Source organism: Hylaeus volcanicus, chromosome 1 (assembly GCF_026283585.1).
Source record: "Hylaeus volcanicus isolate JK05 chromosome 1, UHH_iyHylVolc1.0_haploid, whole genome shotgun sequence".
Lineage (NCBI taxonomy): Eukaryota > Metazoa > Arthropoda > Insecta > Hymenoptera > Colletidae > Hylaeus > Hylaeus volcanicus.
Window position 1 is genome coordinate 19,399,350 of NC_071976.1, and position 22,873 is coordinate 19,422,222.

General features: G+C 37.3%; 2 protein-coding genes across 3 annotated transcripts in view; one reads left to right on the forward strand and one right to left on the reverse strand.

Annotated features, from left to right (window-relative positions):
• Positions 1-21,392, forward strand: LOC128883181 (uncharacterized). Its single transcript, XM_054135276.1, has 2 exons — positions 1-8,108; positions 8,190-21,392. Exon 1 carries the CDS (start codon positions 1-3, stop codon positions 577-579), a length of 579 nt encoding a protein of 192 aa, XP_053991251.1. The 3' UTR covers positions 580-8,108; positions 8,190-21,392.
• The window catches only part of LOC128883188 (sorting nexin-24-like), an 8,203-nt gene continuing 5,932 nt past the window's right edge, over positions 20,603-22,873 (reverse strand). The window contains exon 3 of one of the 2 annotated variants that reach the window (XM_054135290.1): positions 20,603-21,930. In XM_054135290.1, coding sequence (XP_053991265.1) covers positions 21,771-21,930 — 160 coding nt within the window. In that variant the 3' untranslated portion in view covers positions 20,603-21,770. The remainder of the gene's footprint in view (positions 21,931-22,873) is intronic. The other variant, XR_008458773.1, reaches the window with a different exon arrangement.

A 22,873-nucleotide genomic window follows, 5' to 3' on the forward strand; every position in this document is an offset into this window, starting at 1 on the left:
ATGCTCGATCGTCGAACAAACAGACTCGACGAAGACCCCTATGAGACCGTGATCGGCGACGAGAGGTCCCTGGAGTTCCTCGCGACGCCTAGAGACACGTACGACTCGCGATCGGTGTCGAGGATCGCCGATTATAGGAGGCGATACGACGAGTTCGAAGGTCGCGAATACACCGAGACCACGTTGACGGAGCCCGTCAGCGAACTGCACGACTACAACAGCAGCAGTGCGAACAGCCTCGACGATCTCTGCCGCGGTCATCAACGGATGATCGCCGATTTCAATCGTCCCGAGACGACCAACACCCACGATCATTACATGGTGCCCACTCGCGATCCACGCGAGCTGAACGAGAGAATCCTGTCGCTCTTCAATCCACAGTTCCTACCGAACTTCAACGACATGATCATGTACGTGGCCAGCCAGGTCGACGCCAGGCGAAGCCCGCCCCCCAGGTCGCGATCCATGGCCGAAGGGGACGATCGCTTCTTCAGGAGCTCCAGCTACCGCAAGAAACGCGTCGGGGCAAGCTCGATGTTTTTCCGACGCGGATTGACTTACGAGGCGGCGCACAAGTGACACCGGGTGTTCATTCTCGGACTGAAGCAAAGGATTCACGGCTGGATCGACGGGGCAAAACTTGAGAGCGTCTCGTCGTCGGGATGAACGATCAATGAAGAAAATACCTGATAAGGTCGACTCCTTGCGTCTGTTCAAGCGGAGTTTCACTGATCCGTTGTATAGGTAACCTCGACGGGACTCTCGTTGGCGCTTTAACGTACTATGGTGTCTTCTAGTTTACACCAGCTGGCGTTGATGTGTCTTTTTGTCAAAGAGAGTCGAGAAAATCGACTCCCGGAATCGAACGATGACCGAAACGGGCGTCAAAGTGTCGAGAAGATCAAGTGAACGGTATACCTAGTGTCGGCGTTACGCAAACTCTCGGACGTGATGTCTCCCCAAGGAATACGGGATCTCTTTTTCGTCGTAGTTCGTCGCGGAGAACGAGCCTGCTTCCCACGAACAGAGACACACACGAACGTTGAATTATTTTTTTAAACAATGCTCTCTCCGACTGTCTTATCGCGCGACGGACGCAACGAAGGCACTCGGGGACTAATTACGCGCAGAACCCGAACCCTGGTTCCTCGGGTTCTTCCTTTCCGTTTTCTCAGCAGTACGGCAATGGAGGGATACGCACGGGTGGTGAGAGGATACGAGCAACAACGATGGTAACGAAGGATCGACTCGTAGTTGTGCAATGTGATACGATCAGAGGAGACTGTGTTCGTAGCAGTGACCTGCTTAGGTGCTTAGGACCGCGGTGATTTTTTCAACGAAAAGGGAAAGTCTTGGCGCGGGCCGTCGTTTCTCGAGCTTCTTATTGAGTTTTGAGTTCGGTGCTCAAAGTGGACTGCAAAAGGCGGGGGCGATTAACTCTTTGTGGTCAAAACCCGGGATATTTCTGACGTGAGGATGCGAACGTTGTTTAGGTAGGGAAACCTAACACTGTATGTATTACTTGTTGCGTCAATGTAATGAGAAAACTCCGTCTGATTATTAACATATTCAGGTGAACCGAAAAATGTTCAAATATTTCTTCTTTGTATGTTCTTTTTGGTAATTATGTAGATGATTGACAGCCTTACCGATTTCTATGATCTTATTTAGCCTGTTTAAGACATTAGAAGTTTTCCGAGAACCGCCCAAAAATTACTTGAAAAATATAACTTATTACAATTAACGTGTATTCCTTAAAAATGAAAATAATCCATGCTTTGTTCTTTAATCCCTTGAACGGCGAATTTTTATATGGATTTTGTTTTGATTTAACGAATACACAGTAACCAAAGCAATTTTTATCTGTAAATCGATTTTGACATACCTGTGTCACTTTAATATTGTATATTTTTTAATTCTAAAACGTATTGTGATTGTAAATAACGGTAATTAGATACAATAGTAAATTTACACATAGGTGTCAGTATTATGACACATGAATTTTACATGAAGATAACAATTATTTTCCATAAATTAAAGTTCGTAATCAATGGTGAAAAAGAAAATATTTATATCGGTGAAACGATTTTGATCTTTCTATGAAAGATTTCATATTTTTGAGGAAGTGAAAATAATTATATTTTGTGTAAAACAAAATAATGACAGAATCACGCGAATTTAAATTTTCCCATGATTTTTCTAACACAATTATTTGGTGGTACTTAATATACAATATGAAAGAGTTATTTACAACCTACAAAATGATACATCTTACATGAAATTTAAATACTTGTATATAGTTAAAGAATTCGTTGAAATGAAACATAAGATGAAACTTTTAATTGATTTTAGTATTTTGAAGGTAAAAATTGTTTCCAAATTTATCGGATTTCATTCAAATTATGTATAAATAAAATACAAATGCTTCATATGATGGAAGCATTAATACAAAAATTGAAAAAGTCAGCAGCTTCTTAGACTATATTGAAACTAAGTTCAAAGACTATTTTTTTCCAAATAAGAAGATTTCGCTCAGCGTATTAATCGTAAAATTCAAACGATGAATAACATTTTATTCGTATAATTTACAACTCAAAAAACCAATAAAAAAACAAGGAATTCGCATTGGTTGTCTGTAATACATTGTACAAAAGAAAACTATTGGCAAATCCATTAGATATAAAATGTCTAATATCATGATAATAAATTAAATGCATATAAATTAAACGAACTTGCTTAAATAAAATTTATACGTTTCTTTAGCTAATAATTGTCTGATCGCGTGCTATCCAAAAATAGTTCAAATTGATATGACCACAAAGAGTTGTAGGAACCATGGATGCAACGATTTTTCTTGAAATAATCTATACAACTATCGCTGTTTGAGTGATAATTGTATACTGTGTGGATAATTGTTAAGTGACAATATAGCGTTGCAATATGTACAGCTATCGTTGCGACTTAATGTACGATTTGGGGCTTGCTTGGACTGACAACTTTCTTTTGAACCACGATTTGGTTGAAGTTGTTTCACTAAAGAGCCTTGAATCAAGATTTTATAGACTCCTAGGCTACAACTACAGTGACATTTTCAATTATATTTTTAAATGGGGAAAGAATACTTGGATTTACTTGTACGAGACCAGGAACGACTACAATTCAAGTATTTGCTTTTGCATATAATATCTTGGAAACATCAATATTTAGAAATTATTAGCAATGTCGGTATTGATTACCATGATAACAAATCTATTTAGTCATCCTGTGTATATTTAGAAACTCTTCTTTCCAGTTACATTTGTTATCATCGAACACAAGTAAACATGTAATACTATTTTAACATCAGGGAATGAAGATAGTAGTCCATTGTTTACTACCAAAATGTAGATATCAGAAGCTTGTAATGGTTCGTGCACAAGCTAGAACTCATCGCATTGCTTCAAATTAACTCTCCATTGCGTAACCTTATACGACAATGCTTTTGATGGTACAGGTTTCGTAATTGTGGTAAACAGCATTGTCTTATTATGAATCAAATTCAACAGTCCGAACGAACTCTAATCGTACAGTAAATCGTTGCATCCATTTCTATTCTAAACGCGACTAGGGAAGAGTTTGAAAAACGTCGATCCGCCAAGGGACGTTTCCATCGTTCACGCGAGACGAGGGCGTGCCTTCCGTATATTAATTGTTGGCAAATTTCTGACCTATAACAGAAACAGGAGAATGCGGGCCGGTTTAGATTCGGGCAAGTGCCTCATTTATGCATTTCGTTTAAGATATTCGATAGGAAGGGACGATGTGAGAAAGAAAGAGAGTGAGAGAGAGAGAGAAAGAGAGCGAGAAAGAGAGAGAGAGACTAATGTAAGACTTATTACGAGTATTGTTGTGCACTTATTGCCGTGCTGTGAGTATTGGTAAATAGCAAGAGAGAATCGTGGTACCGAAGCACGCTATTAGTAAAGAAACATTGCCGCGTTTTGTGGTGTTTTCGAGAAGTATGTATTTTTGGCTGGGACGTGTTAAATCGATATATACCTGTTTGACAAGTGTTTCGTGAAAGGTGTTGGGAGGTTTTTTAATGTAAACGAAGAACTCGCGTTGAAAATGAGTCGTTCGACTCCGTTTATCGACGATCTTGCAAAGGATGAACGGAAGTAAGGTTCTTGGACAAAATGGAGAACGTCTCGGGATCTGTTCAAATTTTAACTGCGCGAGCATGCGAAATTATTCGAGCGATTTCGAATCTTATTATTAGCTTAAAACGAACGTACGTTAGAATGTTTTTAATATTATCATATCGATAACCTGAAAGTGTCGATGTACGTGTCAGATTTGAAGAATGTCTGTCGATGTAAATAATATTCGCAAGTAACTGACTAGAAACATCGACTACAAGTATTCAGATTATTAGATAATAATGGTACATGTATTAAAGGTTGAGTGTAGAAACGAATTCTGTGTCTTTATATTCAATCATTTATAACCCTAATGTAACCCACGCAATTTTGTTATGTTAAAGTATCAACTTTCTAAGTTGTCGTATAACTTCCATTACAATAAATCTGTATATTGCATAACCTAAGTCTTAGCCTATCACGACATATGTATGTGTATAAGTTTTGTGGCCACAAAATTTTACTTATTATTATTCTAACAAATTACAAGTATATTTGATAATTACAGTAATTGTAAAAGAATAATAAGCAAAATTTGATGGCTACTAAAGTTCGTATATGTAGATGCATTGCAATGGCCATCAGGTTAAGACTTAGATTATGTGTATAATTACATTGTAATGGAAATCAGAGTGAGGACTTGGAAAGTTGATACTTTAATGTGCCAAATTGACAAGTAATTATCTGTTCAAATTAGAGTTATAAGTGATTTAATATAAAGGCACAAAATAATTCTACTCCTAACGGTTAATTTTTAATATTTTTACCACTTATCACGTATCGTAAACGCCGTTGCATGCCGTGCGCCATTTTTCAATAGTAGTTTGATTTGTATTATTCCAAACTTCTAGAACTTTCTTTGAGTACTCCTTTGAAATTAATAGTAAAGTTATTTAACCCTTTGTAAATTTCTGTCCATAAATCTAGATCCACTTTGGAGTGGAGTTTTCAAAACGCAGAAGGTGTAGAACATGCATTCTTTCGCAATAGGGACAGTATGCATCGGATGCTTGTCTTGTACTAAATAAAATTATTTAGTAACTTCAACATTTTCGTAGTTTGTTTTAATTCTATTTCAAAGCATGTATATATTTACATTCATTTGCAATCCTATCGGTAACCACGAAATTCCTAGCGTCTATGTCTTCCAATTCTATCATGTGCATGTTTTTCCAAATTTAATCGCAAAATGCATACAGTGGGTGTAGAAAGTATTCGTACACCGATCAATTTCCAAAAAAACTGTGTAAAATTATAATTTATTAATTTATTTTTTATAAACAATGACATTCTACATATTCTCGGAAATGTCTAAAATAGATAGATTACAAAAAAAAATAGCTATTTATGTAAGTTGCGAAATTAACTAGAAAAAAACAATTAATCGATAGAAACGTTGAAGCAATAAGTATTCGGACAACTGTTTAAAATTAAATTTACTGGAAATTTTGTTTTATTTACATTAATTTATAGTTAAATTTACATTAATTTATAATGTATATAATACTTTCTTCGTGGGATTTCCTTTTGATTTTATAATTATTGTAACTTTTCTAAGCATTAAATTAACTAAATTATTAGTTATTCGAAGTGAGATCTTTTTCCATTCCTCTATTAGAGCCATTTTTAAAAGTACTTTACTGGAAATTTGATGTTTCCTAATTCGTACGAAGCAATAAACTAATATGTTTACATTACAAACTCTACTCTAAATACTTCGTCATAAGAATCGTAGAAATACTCATTACTTCAATACTTTCACCCACTTTTCGCATCTTTCTGTTAATTTCACAAATTATATTAACTAGTAAATGTTGTTTGGATTATATTTATCTTAGAGACTTCCGAGAATATGTAAAATATCATTGATTACAACAAAAGAAGTTAAGAAATTACAATTTCGCAGAAAAGTTTTTTGGGAAATTAATTGGTGTACGAATACAATCTACACCCACTGTATATAAAATTCATTTTCAATTGTAATGATCAATGAATTAATCGTGTCAATGTTTATATTTCATCATGTTAACACTAAACAGGCTTGTGAAGACTTTACTGACCCCATAACTTTCTTTTATCTCTTTAACTGTAACTACATATCTTAGCAGTACCAAAATTCTTACATTACGTTAAATATTAGAGAAACAGGAAAGATAAATATTAGGTGACAATATGTCACCTAACGAGCTAGGTTATAGTTGACTATTTTTACTAAGCAGCCATATCCGTGTATTTTCTTTCTTTATTGTGTTTCCATACTTCGTTTTATCTTTCTCTTATGAGCCGAAATGCGTAAATACTTTTTACAAGTACCATTACTTTTCTTTCAACCTGGTCAAAGCTGGAGGTAGAACTCGAATGAAGTAGTAAAACAAATGTAAAACTCAACAAAAGGATCTCTAGGATTAAAGCAGGATTTATCTTGATAATTTCACCTTGTTCGAGTGCTTTTGCGATTTTGCTTGATGAAAAATGTTCGATAAATATTGTCTACATCGTCAGATATACTTCAAGCTTGTAAAGTGAAATCCTGACACTTTTACAGTACCAGTATAGTAAGAATATTTTGAAACTTATAACGCACCTTCATCGTTTCAAGCATCGAACGTTTGATTTGAAAGCGTTCGAATATTTTCGTAAACCGGTGTATAAAAAAAAGAACATAAGGAGTATGCAGGGTGTCCCGTATAAAGTATTCCAAAGTGTTAACAAACTTAGAAACTTGTGATAGTATCGAATTCATTGACTACAATTAAATGATACAGGGGAGCTAACATTGTTATACACAACAGGAGAGTAGTATTAACTTTCTGTTATTTAGATAGCTTTTATGAAACTGACTAACATTTACTTGAACCATTTTCCAAAATTGTACATAGTCAAGCAGCACGTATTCTTGATTTCATGTTCTCCTTAATTGTAAGATCAATCGCCATTATTACTTCCTCTTCTGTGCAACCACAAAAGAATCGAAATAGTTTACAATACTTGTCAGCTTCTATTTGGAGAATTGAGCCATTCACTGTACAAATCAATTAACTCCACTTTTTGAAAAATCTTATATTTAAGTGTCAAAACAAAACACTTGGTATAGTCATAACTAGACTGCGGATCTTTATGGATTTATAGGAAATTTGAATGTGTAAGAAACTACAAAATGCAAACAATATGTAAGAATATAACAAAGATTGATAACAAAGTTCATGTTATAATATTTGCAAAATAAAATAAATTCCTATTTAGGTTCAATTTTTGTAGGCACGTTCGCGAAGATTTTATTTTGCATAAAGATCCGAAGTCCAGTCATAATTTTTTATATTTATAATAACTTTCCTGAATAATAAAGATTAACGCTATTAACTACAAAATTTCTTTGACTATTAAATAATAAATAATGTATTTTAGAGACCATTTCATCGCATTTCTCACCTTTTTATTTTATGGAGTTATTTAACTTGCGCAATGAACGGCTCAATTGACACATGAGATATCTATTCATATTAACAAAACAAAAATAACAAGAGATTAATACCATCTTCCATATAAACAAATTTAGCTGTCCTCCCTGACAGTCACTTCAAAAATATTTGTTACGAAAACAGTTTATAATACTTTACCCGAGGCATCCTTTACGAAGGGTGGGTTGATAAAAATTGTATTATTCGCTCGGTTTCCAGAGCAAGCGCTTTCGAAAGTTCCGCGAAGCGGACTCGGAACGCCTGGGAATCGATCCCGTTGGCTGGTTTAATTAATTCGCGAGGGCGATGCTTTGATAAATGTATTCGTGCGATTCATTCTAACGGTATTCCTTTAATGCCCGTACTGCATGTTATCCGACACCCAGGGCCGGGTTTAGCAATATTGGCGCCCCGGGCAAGATTATCGTGGCGCTCCTTCAGGGGCTTAAAATTTTTAAGAAAAGAAGACAAGGTAATAATATCAAACGATGAATCTGTAACTAGACTGTAAAGATTGTTAAACTACAATATATAGCAGTTTTACTAATTCTAGACGGATAAAATCGTATACTAGGAACACTGGACTGCTGCGACGACCCCAAAAATCTTGCGCCCCGGGAGGTTGCCCGACCGCGCCCCCGCCTAACGCCGGCCCTGCCGACACCTTAGCGAGAACTTGGTAAATAGCCCGCGCGGGAGCTATCTGCGACAAAGTATCCTCGAAGAAGTCCGGTAGAGAGATGCCAAGGGGTCTCAGCGATGTTTGACCGGGATGCCTTTAACAATGGCGTAAATCGGTCCTACCAGCGTGTAACAGCGAATACTGGGCGTATTTTCTTTGCAGCTTAACCGCGGATAGAGTGCCTGCGAGAAGCAGCAGCTAAAGTTTGTCCCAGTTATCGGGGAAAGATGAAAAGAGAACAAAGGAGAAATGTAGATCGAGTAACGTGACCGCGATACCACGTACCAGCGTCGGTGCAAAATGTAATCCACGATTGTGATTACCGAGCCCATCGGTAATCCTAATCCGCGGTTATCGACAGAGGTGGGCGGAATTCTCATCTGTAAACTTTGGTATTCGAATAGAAATTAGTGATATATCATAAGCAAATCACCATCTCTGATCGCAGATTAGAAATGCAATTCGTGGTTACCGATTCAACCTGCGATTGCGAGTGATCGTTGCAAAAATGGCAGCAAACGGCCAATTCCGATACATTGTACGCATAGGGTCGCCCTCGATGATCTAGAATCGGTTGGAACCGTGGCGTATGTAAATACCTGCATACGTGATTACGTAGAAAACGTTTTATGAACGACTTAGCTTTAATTGAGAGAGTATTAACGTAACGAGAGGAATTCTAGAATGGTTAGATCGTTAGAGATTTCTCTTTTGTTTTTCTACGCGGAAAGGACGATTTGGTCTCTTTTCATCGACTTACCTGACATCGCCGTGGACAGACGTGTCCGGTCGCATGTTAACCAACACTGCCGCGCCAATTCTAACGTGCTTCGAACGAAGAACCAGTGTAACAAGTTACAAATAAGAAGAAAAAAACCCGTCGATTTTCACTTATCATCATCGAGCGTGTTCGTAACAACGAACGACGTGGAGTAATTGACAAAAGAATCGGTCGAGACGTAGAAAGGAGTATAATATAATAAGGCGTTTTTGACGGCCGTCGATGGGGCACGGTCCGTGAAACGAATCGCTGGAATGGTGGAAGAAAGTCGTGTAAATAAGTAGAAATTGTTTTTTATCGTTGAAATCGTTTAAACGAGAATCGAGAGTTAATACGTTAACGCTACTCGTCACACGAACAGCAGTCGTGCGCGTTTAATGTTTATATACAGGGTGTCCCTAAAATGTTGTAACACTTTGAAAGGGGTGGTTCGGGAGGTGATTTGAAACAAGTTTTTCCTTAGCGAAAATGTTGTCCGAGGCTTCGTTGAGGAGATATTATGAAAAACACTGACCAATCAGAGCGCGAGTATGCCGGTGGAGCGCCTGCGGTAGCGTACGAGAGCGGCCACATACCGCGTAGCCTACGCTACCGCGGCTGTCTATCGCATAGCCTATGCTACTGCGGCTGCCTGGCGCGTAGCCTATGCTACTGCGACTGTCTAGCGTGTAGCCTATTCTACTCCGACTGTCTAGCATGTGCCTATGGTACTGCCGGTGTCTAGCATGTAGCCTATGCTACTGCGGCTCTCTAGCGTGTTGCCTACGCTACTGCGGCTGTCTAGGGTGTTGCCTACGCTACTGCGGCTGTCTATCGCGTAGCCTATGCTACTGCGGCTGTCTGGCGCGTAGCACATTCTACTCCGACTGTCTCGCATGTAGCCTATACTACTGCGGCTGTCTATCGCGTAGCCTATACTACTGCCGCTGTCTGGCGCGTAGCCTATTCTACTCCGACTGTCTAGCATGTGCCTATGCTACCGCGACCGCTCCACCAGCATCCTCGCGCTCTGATTGGTCAGTGTTTTCCGTTAATATCTCCTTAACGAAACGTCGAACAACATTTTCGCTAAGGACAAAATTGTTTCAAATCACCTCCCGAACCACCTCCTTCAAGGTGTTACAACATTTTTGGGACACTCTGTATATACATATACATACGCTTCCACGAGATACATATATGTGTATATATACGCATTGCATTCTCATTATTGCATATACATATATACATATACGCATATACACTCAACTACAAAAAAAAAAAAATATATAGCGTGTCTAGTATAAGTTCGGGCATACCGCAGGGTGTCAATTCTACAACAAATATCTAACAAAAAATTACTCTTAGACATTTTCTTTTGTGTTTTTGGAAATTGTCGCAATGTAAAGTATGACCTAATTCTTCACTTGTTAAATCTACGTAATAAATTTTGGTTTTGAATCACGGAGATGGGAAATTTAACGCTCTTTCGAATGGTATACTTTAGTTTTAAGTTTGCATTGTAATTTAATGGAGTTATGGCCGTTTAAAGAATGTTAAGTCGAAAACACAAGAAAAAAAGATAAAAGTGCAAATACTCGGAAATAAGGCGACAGAAAGAAAATGTCTAAGAGGAATTTATTGTTAGAAATTTGTTGTAGAATCGGCGCCCTGCATATGTCCGAACTTATACGTAGACATCCTGTATATATACATATATTTTTTCTTTAATCCGCGTAGATAAATATAACTACGAGAGAGAAACGCGCTAAATAAGAAAGGCAGCTAATTACAATTTTTCGGTGAGTTTTGCGATAGCCCGCGAAATCTTTTTTAATTAAAATTTCTCGTTCAACACGACTAATCGACACTAATTTTCTCGGGTACGGCAAATATTTTACAAAATACCGATGTTTATATTATACAAAAGCATCCAACTTAGGTACCTTGTGTCGAGATGAAAAATTATATAAATATATATATATATATATATATATATATATATATATATATATTATTGGCAAATTGTTATATGCTATAATATTTCTAAATTAGACGAAAATCGTGGAGGCAAATATGGATGTACATGTATGTATACAACAAAAAAAAACAAACAAAAAATGTTTTAATAGAGTAACGTAATTCATTGTAATAAGGATAAACAATGTACATAGCGCTCCGTTTAAAACTGATCATCGTCAACGCTGCGGTCTAGACGGAGAACTGACCACTTGTGGAGGGTGCGATGAGATTTTTTGAACCACTTCCTGTTCATTTAACTTCGTGAGCGAAGTGAATCTTATCTTTCGTAGCGTTCAGTTTTAAATCGACGCACTTTAAGGTTTAAGGTTCTTCTCCGCGAGCAGGACGAGATTTCGTTCTAGAAAATACCATCCGTAGCCGGGGTATATGCAGCGAGTCGAGACAAATTCTAACAATGTAAACGTCGATTCGACAGAAATCAAATGGCCCTTCGCAAGAAAATTGCTCCCAATTGTTCGTTTTCGTAGCACATCGACCCTTTTGATTATTCAAGTACTCTCTATTCCCTCCGAGAAGAAGAAAGCAGAGTCAGATGTTGCAAAAGTAATGCAGAGTTGAATAAGAAACAATAGCCACAATTTTATAATTTAGTGAAAAAATGAGAAAAACATGAAAATTACTCTTACAATGTTATCTATAATTAGTTTTCTATAATTTTCAACATTTGTCAATAGGGTTATCAAAACGAAAGTTTGAATTTGAAATACGCGCGCTCCTGAAAGTAAAAATATTGCATCGTTTTACTCTATACTTAATGGTCCGATTGTTAAAAATTAAGGGAAACTTTAGTTTTAATTTAAAAATATAATAAACACAAACTGTAACCATTGGAATCTAGATGGTGACTGTGATCTAAACGTTTGAGTCTAACTAACTCAGTATTTGTCTTCTGAGAGAATTTTTTTAAATATTTCCTTGACACCAGCGCTTGGATTTTGTATTTATTCATTTTTTTCAAATATTCAGTAGCATATTAAGGTATTCTGAATACTTTTTATACAATTGTTTAAACTGAGTATTTAATAAAAATCATTAAATGAATACTGTCAACCATGGGAGGGGGGAGGGGGATGTTTATCAATTCTATTTGTTGTACACTTCTGTTAGCCATGGAAAAGTTTCTTCAAGTGAAAAATCTCCACGATTTATCTGTCTAATCAGGTCACACCATATTCATATCAATCCTATTACATTAGGTTAAATTCTGACTTCTTTACAAAAATACATATATAACTTTTTTCCAATGTTCATAAAAGTCAAAAATTTCTATATCTCTGCTAGACCTAGAAAATTTCTGATAACTGTATCATTTTTTTAGACCTTGATTCATCTAAAGTGGGTGATGGAAGTATTCGAATAATATGAATAGAATTGCAAGTTGTATTGGTTTTCAAAATATAGTATAGCTACAGTAAAATACAATCGTTGGAATCATAATAGGAAAATGTTAAGATAACCTGCCATCTATACAGAAGTTATAGAATATTCAACGAATGAATCATTATCACATTATCAGACAATATAGTACAGCTGATCTTAGAAGTACAAATGGTTAAATGTGGTTATAAAAATAATGTTTCTAGAGGATATAAGGTTAATCCCTTTTTTCTCTCTCGAATACATTTAGTCGAAGTTCTTAGTTTTGAGAAATAATTAAGGTTAAACAGTTATGATATGTACTCCATTATGGAATGAAAAATTCTTATACGAATAGATAGATTCAAAATAGATAGATTTACGTATTCAAAATAAATACAAGAACACAAACGGAGGCAAAATGATGTTTCTCCAAATTAGCTGGAAGTTTCCTTTAATTTTGTATATTCAAGGACTGAAAACTTGAATCGTTCGAAATGAATACAAACAATGTAATGTTGAATCGATTAAAATACGCATAAAGAAGAATTACACTTAATTTTGTACATACAAAATACGTACAAAAACTTAAATGGGGGGCATAACAGTATACGTTATATAATTTAGCCCAGGGGCTTCCTTTGGAATAATTGTTTATATTCAGTGAATGAAAGATCCATGGTGCAAATGTATGCAAACAATATCATTTTGAAGCGATTCAAAAATATACATATATGTATAAAACAAAATCAAACTTAATTTAATATGTGCAGAATATGTACAAGAACTTAGCGAGACACAACCGTGCATCCGCGAATCTGCACAACGTGAACCCTCAAAGGTCCAAAGTAAATAAAAATCACTTGACTTTTAGTCAATCGTAATATGCTTAAAAACGAATTCAACTTATCTTTATGTACACACATGTACAAACTCGTAAATAGGGACCCACAACCGTGCATCCACGAATCTACGCAACTTGAGAACTCAATTTTTCAAACTAAAAAAAAAAAAGAAACAATTTGATTTTTGTTCACCAGAAGTATGCATAAAGATACATGGAACTTTACTTCGTACGCAAGTACATATATGTGTACATGAACCTAAGCGAGGGCCACATCTGCGAATCCGTGGAACTGGAGGACACTAGTTCCAATTTGAATGTCGAATCGACGTACAAATCCCACGAAACGCTCCGCACATGCCCCGCGCGGGTATGCGCGTCTAACGTTTAGACTATAACGTAATAGCAATCGCATTAATTAGGTAAAGTAAATGCAACATTCCAGTAACAGGCCAGGACTGCCAACCGCTTCAGCGAACACCCGGAGAAACCTCGCAACGACAATTGATCGACGTGTTTTCCCCCTTGCGCACGTTTCGAACGCTGACACTTGCTTCGCTAATGAGAAATTGAAACAACGACAACTCCTTTGTTATCGGCGACCCCGCGAATCGACAACAAACAGGAAACGTGCACCGAGTGTTTTCTCGCGATAAGTAATTGAAACGCTGGTTGCGAAACCGTGCAAGTCCTGTCACCCCTCAATCTTTGTATCCTTTTGTAAGACATTTTTTTTTTATTTTTTATTGTCTTCTCTCTCTCACCGATCGATAGAAATGGTAATTTTTTTCGTAAACGTTGTGTATCACTAAGCCGAAGAATACGAATAAAACTAACGCAGCGAACAAGAGAAGAATTTACTTTATTTTGCATCCCTGAAAGCCTTCCTCGTGGACAGTTCTAGATCCCTTGGACTTGGCATGACTCGCGACTGTCGTTTCCAATTGCGACCAGAGATGGGCATCTTATTCGGATAAATATTTCGAATAATGAATAAGAGATAAATTAGATTGTATGAGTTATTTGCTGAATGCTAATCAGGGAAGTGAAAGTATGACTGTTCAAGCGGAATGAATGTCATAAATAAATGGGGTGGTAGCGTACCAATTGGGAAATAAAAATAATACATATTTTTGGATATGGAGCATTTATACAAATATTTGAATAAATTCTCTGAGGCTGGAGATATGTATTGTTTTTATTTCTTTCATGATCTATTATTTGAATGAAATTTTGCCCGTCTCTGACGACAATCTCTGTTGAACATGCAGTTTCTATTAGAGGGGAAACTATTCGTATATAATTTAGTATTCAAATATTTATAAAATACTCGAAAACTACAAGTCATTGTAGATCATTTTTTGTTGAATATTATTCTTTAAATAATAAACATTTTATGTACTTGCACTAAAACTGACACTACTTGTTGAATCATATTGCTCAACTAGTACGAATATTTAGGTATTTTATCCATGTATAAAATATTCGAACAATCAAGTATTTAAATAGTATTGAGATACCTCAGCATTGAAATAGTAGTCGAATTATATCCGAATATTTAGTATAACATTCAAATTATATTCGAGTACTATAATATTTGAATTATATTCATATAATCTGATATTCGAATTGTATTTGGAGAGTGTATAGTATTTGAATTATATTTGACTAGTCTGGTTTCGGAATTATATTTGAATAGTTTAGTATTCCCATTATATTCGAATAGTGCAGTCTTCGAATTGTATACAATAGTCTAATATTCAAATTATATTCGACTATTTTATTATTTGTCAAATATTTGAATCACTGAAATGTTGAAACATTCGAATAGAGTAATTCAACAAGTAGTCCCAATTCTAGTCTATCTAAAAACAAAAACTAACACTGCTACATGAACGAAGCATTCGCGTTGTATTAATTGTCACATCTTTGCAACCGTAACCGCCAGTTAGCCCTTTGCGGATATTTTGGAGTACAAACGTTAAGGGGGAACGGAGAAAAATAACGTGTACCTAAAAATTACTTTACCCAACGTACAAATTTTATTTTAATTGTTATATACTCTCCAACGTGTACATTTTATTTTATTTTAATGAATCGTTACACGTATATACTAAGGTAATCAATTTTAGTTGATTTCTTCGATATCTGGTATACCCAGACACTTTCTGCGAAGGGTTAATTATTTTGTAGTCCATTTGTCACGTCGCTTGGATGTCTATCGTATCATTGTCAGAGTAGTGTCATTTTTCATAACGGGAACAGCCTTAGGGTACCGTGGACGTCGATAGCGGCGATTTATTCGAGTGTAATCGCGGTTCTAGAATCATTAGCTGAAAGTGTTAGAACTCAAACCGTGCTTTTGTCAGCTATCGGGCAATAAAACCGCGATCGAGGTCGTACGAACTACCTTTCACTTGTGAAACGATTAACACTTGTCGATGCTATACAATGTATAGTATACATCATCCGTGCTTAGACTTTGATTCACGGGATATGAGTCAGAAGAATGGTGCTCGATAATGGTACTATCTGTGCTAGGAACGCACTGCGTCACTTTTATCTACAAGTTTATTTACATTTTTCGATTCGGTGTTACGTAATGTCAGAGATCAGCATTAGATAATGAAGTGGATACTTTATTAAATATTTCTTTGTTTAGAGATTGAAAGCACGCGGAACACGTATAGTTGGAGATTCTTTTGAATTACAGGGTGTCCCAAAAATGTTGTAACACCTTGAAAGGGGTGGTTCGGGAGGTGATTTGAAACAACAACTTTTTCCTTAGCGAAAATGTTGTCCGAGGCTTCGTTGAGGAGATATTAACAGATAATCCCGATCAATCAGATGACGAGCCTAGCGTGTAGACTACGCTACTGCGGCTGTCTATCGCGTAGCCTATGCTACTCCGGCTGTCTGTCCCGTAGCCTATTCTACTGCGACTGTCTAGCATGTAGCGTATGCTACTGCGGGCGCTCCAACGGTATACGCGCGCTCTGATTGGTCAGTGTTTTCTGTTAATATCTCCTCAACGAAGCCTCGGACAATGTTTTCGCTAAGGAAAAAGTTGTTTCAAATCATCTCCCGAACCACTCCTTTCAAGGTATTACAACATTTTTGGGACACCCTGTACATCAAATGCCTATCTCTGTTCGCGAGTTAGCGATCGGAAGAGCGCGATAAAAGCATGCGATCACCGGTAGTGCGTAAATGTTGCACGCGGTGCGGCGAAACGGCAGACGGCAGTCCGGGCGCTAGATATTTACTGTGCCAATGCAATGCGTTTTCTGTATATAGTATCGTAGCCCTAATTAACATTAGTTTAGAGAGTAGCTGGAATCGCGTTGACGTAGGCGTATGGCGTACACTCGGTAGAATTAATCGATAAAGGCACATGAAACGAGTCATCCGACCTCGCCGTTCTTCAACTGTGCGGCACTACACGGAGATCATTCTCCAAATCAGAGATGGGCACCTATTAGGTGGACTGGAAAGTAATGTCGTTTCTTTTACATTAAATTCAAACGAATTTTGTATAAATTTCTATTTTTAATTATTAATCATATAATCGCTCCCGTTATCCCGTTATAGCCTTTTGCCATCTAGTGTGCAGATTGTCAATGCCAGATCGATAAAAATCAATGAGCTGATGAATGATAAACAACATAAATGAAAAACGACATTATTTTCCGTTTCACCTAATAGATAAACAGTCTCCAATAACAATTTTAGATTCGTTATTCGGTCAATACAAATTACAATCTGAATTGTACACGTTCAACGAATTTTCCTTTCTGCAATTAGTAATTTTTAATTAATTTAACTCTCTTATTAATATACAATATTAGTGAGACTAATTATCCAGCAATCAAGCAAGCTTATCGAGGTAACTGTTCAACCTAAACGTTTCTCATAAGTCGCTATACAGAGTTTTTTATGTATCAACTGTTACTCTGCCCATCTCTGACAAAGATCTTCATTGACGCGTTGATTGTCACAAACAATCCGTCAACGATGTTCGAGGATCAGCCAGCGAGAACAACCCCGTGAGTTTTGTTAGCAGCAGGCATTTTTGTACGTTAGGTCCAGCTACTAGGAACCCTAAACGGCCTGGACAGCTCAATTGTTAGAGCAAACGATAGATAGAATCCTGATTCGCAGCGATCCGATCTACCACTCAGTTGGTGGTTGAATCTTGCACTCATTGTCAGAGAAAGGATTTCGTCGTCAGAGTTGCGTTACCGACTTTATTTTGTTCGTTAGCAATATGTAACGAATTATCTCGTAGCTGCCAATCTGTATCAAGAGTTGAATTGAGGATTATTTTATTTAAAGAAATGCGGCAGTTGACATGTTGTCTATCAATTTTGAGCACCATTCGTAGCCACCGACTCGTAACTGAATGTCATCTACGAGTAATAAAAGAAAAAAAAAGATCAATATGTTTTAAAGAACTGAACATTAATTCACAGCCAAAATAAAATAAACATGTACCGAATTATCTCGTAGCTGCCATCTATATCAAGAGTTGAGGCATGAAGCACGTTCGTCATTGTTTACAACGAACCATGTTCAATCCTTTATTTGGCAAATCACATCATCGACAAGTTTGTAGCCCCGTTTCGTTGAGGACACGTAAGATGCTTGCAGAGCGTATTGTATAGTATGATAGAGACAGCCGAGAAATGCTTACTGTACGGAAGATATACGAAAAGTCTGGGCGACCGCCAAGTGAAGGATTGACGTTGTACCTCGTACTTTACATTCAATCATGCGAATTGTGCGCATGCGTAACGGCGTACGGACAATTCTCATTTTGTACAATAATACTCATTTTTGGGGGGAGGATCATAACATTAACGTTAGAGCTTCTTTTCAGTGTAAACACGAAACATACGATATAGGGATCTCGGTGCATCGCGAAATGATATCGTTTAATATCTTAACCATTCGACCCTAGTGGGACGTAAATGTCCCACGGAATGTATCTGGTTGACATCTGGTACAATTGAGAGTCATAGAAACATATGTTTAAAAAAATGAACATCATTTATTAATTATCAATCCTATTTTAATACAATTAATTTCTAAAAGTAAAAAGGAATAGAATTCAAACAGAACGATTTCTTTCCCTCGTTTGCGATATACAGGGTGTCCCAAAAATGTTGTAACACGTTGAAAGAGGTGATTCGGGATGTGATTTGAAACAACTTTTTCCTTAGCGAAAATGTTGTCCGAGGCTTTGTTGAGGAGATATTAACCGAAAACCCCGACCAATCAGATCGCCCGCGGTAACGTAGGCTACGCCCTAAGCGGCAGCTTCGACCAATCAGAGCGCGAGTATGCCGGTGGACCGCCTACGGTAGGCGTAGACTACGCGATAGGCGGCCGCGCTCATACGCTACCGCGAGCGCTCCATCGGTATACACGGGCTCTGAATGGTCAGTGTTTTCGCTTAATATCTCCTTAACGCAACCTCGGACAACATTTTCGCTAAGGAAAAAGTTGTATCAAATCACTTCCCGAACCACCTCTTTCAAGGTGTTACAACATTTTTGGGACACCCTATATTGCCTTACACTGATACGCTGATCCGATCTATACTGTCCGCGTATCACGGCGACCAACAGCTCCATTTACTCTAAGTTGCACAAGACTTTGTACGATATAAATCATTGATTTAGATGTTAGAGATATCACCGGTAATTGGTACGATAAGAAAATCACCCACTTCAAAGTCATAAAAGATACTTATCGTTAATGAAAATATCTAACGAGTACCGGTTATACCTATCGGTTAGATTCTTTGGTTATTCTTTCTTTGAATAGAACAGCTGCGAAACGACGTTGAACGATAAGGAAGTTCACAAAAAACTGCCAGATACAGGCGATAAGCTCCTAAGTTCTAATCTTTTTACATTAAGCGAATCAACAATGTTGTATCAATTATTTATTACGCCGGATCATACAATACAGAAACATAAGATGTTGGCCGTTGAAAAGAACCATCTTCGATTCGTTTACTCGATATACGACGCTAACGCGTACACTTTCTCTCGCATATATCGCGTGTAAAGGAAGTAAAAGAAAAGAAAGGAAAAAAATAAAATTATTTGGTAAATAAATTCGTAATACTTAGTGTACCACCGAAGCGGAAGTGCTGGGAACCTAAAATCATCTTACACTTCGCACAAGACTGAGGAGCTTGTACATATATAATATACATTTAACGCAGTACATTTGATATGAACGAAGTTACGGATTATCAATGGAGATTGAGTTTATTATCATGATAAGATAATTGTAACAGCATTAAAAATAAACAAAAAAAAAAAAAGAAACAATTGTAAGTTGTACATAACGAATCAAAGGTATGCGATATGTTACTACCGTTGTCACGGCGTCTCCGTTGCGCGAAGAAACGTTGAATGTTTTCTAACGTTTTGCGAGGCGTCAACACGTGAAGAAAAAACAGAGATTTCCTATTTTTCAGCGACCCCCGCAACATCGAAACACCCACTCTATGCGTTGAGTGTGACGTAAACACGCCCGATCCAGTGGACCAAAATGATTCACCGCCTGCATCTTACGTCTCCCTTTAAATAAATGCTCTTCCGTAGCATTCGAAGTACAGATTAAGATTGTAGAAAATGAGTAGCAGAGATGGGTAAAATTTTAATGTAAACTCATATTGCAAATAACGAATGAAAGATAAACAAGCGTTCATCCGTTACTCTTTTAAGTGAAAATTCAAATTTAAATTACATAGAATGAAGTATTTCACAATGAATACTCGTTTAACGCCATACGTTGGTTTTATTTGTTGTGAGTTATTTGAAAAAAATTTTGCCCAGGTCTGAACAAGTCAAAGTCAGGCTAATCTTGCGGCTATAATAAACGAGAGGCGCTAGATAAAATCCTTAACCCCACTAAATCATCCATTCACGTGATCGCCTATAATCCAAGCGAAGGATAATGAAAAAAAAAAAATGATTGATCGTTCGACGTTAATCTTTGCTCGAGGGCCAAACCATCTTGCACGAAGAACGCAATGCACGTTTGACACTTAACGGTTTCGTAAACGCAGTTATCGAAACGTCCGGGATGTCTGATCTAAACGGTAGTAAACAAATTAATGTGAATTATACTGCAAGAGATCCGCTTATGAGTTACATTTACATTTACAGTCCAGATATCCAATACGATAATGTTAATAGATTAAGATGAATGTCACAAGTAATGTAAACTGAGAATAATGAGATGAAATAAACGAGACGATGATTCAAATATAACAAGGTATATTTTCTGGCGTGTCATGGTTACATGGTTGTGTACAGTTCATTTCGGATCGTATCTAATTATGTTACATACGCGATATCGTGGCACACGTAAATTCGGTTTTTCCACTCGAGCTTGTATCTCTCGTTAGTACTCTGCGATGGCAGTGATGGGCGAGCCGTGAACTCCCGAAGCTACTTCCATTTTACTTTAGTCGACTTTTTTGGTCCTATACTAATTCATTATTTTATCGCAGGAATAAAATACTTTATATATTCGTAAAGAAATTAATTTATCGTCGATAGAGGCTAGTCACGATTTTCATCAAAACTTTCCATATTTAAAATATACAGCACGAAAGAAATTTGTGTAATGTATTATATGCAGCGAAGATGATAACAAGTTATTACTGAATATTTGTAGTGATAAGCTGTAGTCATTGAAAGGCTTATTGCAGAGTTCACGTAGTTGACAAATATTTTATTTGAGTATCTCAGGAAATAGTGTGCATTTCAAAACCTCGATTTATCAACTGATAACTACAGCATAACCTGATGTCAAGTATGACGATGTATGTTCTTTTTTTACCATTGTCTTGAAATCAATTGTATTCCTTTAGCAATGTTTTGGATACAACAATGTGCGCGTCTTCTGACGTCATAATTGTTCAATACATTTATACTCAAAAAGTGCATCACAAAGATATAAAATCAGTTATAATTTTAGATTCGATAGACGGTTTAGAAATATCCAGGAAGCAAAGTGGTCAAAATACACTATATTTCATGAGACACACCATTACATAAAAACTATACGGTGAAAAATGAAAAAAAAAACAAGTACAGATTAATAAAAAATTTAAGTGAGTAACAAAGTTTGCATCTAATTCACGCAGCCATCGAGAGATAATCATATATTAGAAAAAGATGCGTCATCGTGTATATTGATAAATGAAGTATTAGAAATGGAAGCATTTGCTTCTTCTATGTACATTTATCGGTGCACACCCATCGTTCTATCTTTGTCGAAATAGCGGAGTACGAGTAAAATCCATGTCAAGGTTGAAATTTTTATTCGAATACGTTCCGTTCGTTGAGCCTCTCCGCGAAAGATGCTTTCCCTCGACGACTGTCGTGAAGAATATCACAGTCACATATAACTTGGTTGTTGTTCACGAGTACATGCCCAAAAGCACCCCATTTATTACAATATCTGGAAGACTTGGCGTTGCGTTCGACAAAACGTACGGATCACAATGGAAAGTTAATACTGGATGATGATTCAGAGCACTGGGATGAACATACTGCGTGTCCTCCGTATTCTTATATGTACTGAAAACAAAGACAAAGTTAATTAGTATAGCGTGATTATTTGGAATATGTATTAATTCTGAAAAAAGTACAGTAATGTCTCCATAACTGCACAACTTTGTCTACGATAACTGCACAGAAATCATCCCCGTCACTTGGGGGGGGGGGGGGTATACCCATTGGGGGGTCGAGAAGTTCGATCGCCGAGCATTGTTTATATCAGGGGTGGCTAACCCGCGGCCCGCCTTGAACGTTTTTGCGGCCCGCGAGATTCATCACACTTTTACAAAATACACTGACCCGCGATACTTAGGGGACAGTTCTTCAAAACGTCGTGACTATGGGAGTTTTCAACCGATTTTCGTGAAACGATCTTTTCGGCATTGATCCTTAGTCTACGGACAACAAACCTGGTGAATTTCATCACCCTCTGATGTGTGGAAGTGCCCTTTCACGGAGGGGGTTGGAAAGTAGTGACCTATTCCCCCCCCCCCCCCCAAGGGGTGCCTATGGGGTGTACTGCGTGGGCCTTGGCATTTTCTGGATCAGAGGAGTCCAGAGAGTGCATTGAGCCCAAAATCGAGACCGTCGTCCAAAAATTGTGGATTTTAGGGGGGGGCGGGGGGTTGTCCGAGAGAGATTTCAAGGGGTGCATTTTGTAGAGGGCATCAAGGAGAGTCGCCCCAAAGGTTTGCTTAAATTTTTCAACCCCTCCCGTCACCCCTGGCCTTTTCCAGAGGCGTTTTTCTACACCCTCCCTTTTAGGGGGATGAATTAACCCCTTCACATCAACCCTCGCCAATGGAACTTTGCACACACCCAGAGGACACTTCAAAACTACTTCTGATGAAGTTTCACGAAAATCGATTGAAAACTCCCATAGTTACGACGTTTTGAAGAACTGTCCCTTAAGTATCGCGGGTCAGTGTATATTTATTTTATAATGGCCAAAGTAGTGAAAATC

Excerpts from the sequence above, each read along its gene's own strand:
- LOC128883181 (XM_054135276.1), top strand. The coding sequence starts at position 1 with ATGCTCGATCGTCGAACAAACAGACTCGACGAAGACCCCTATGAGACC.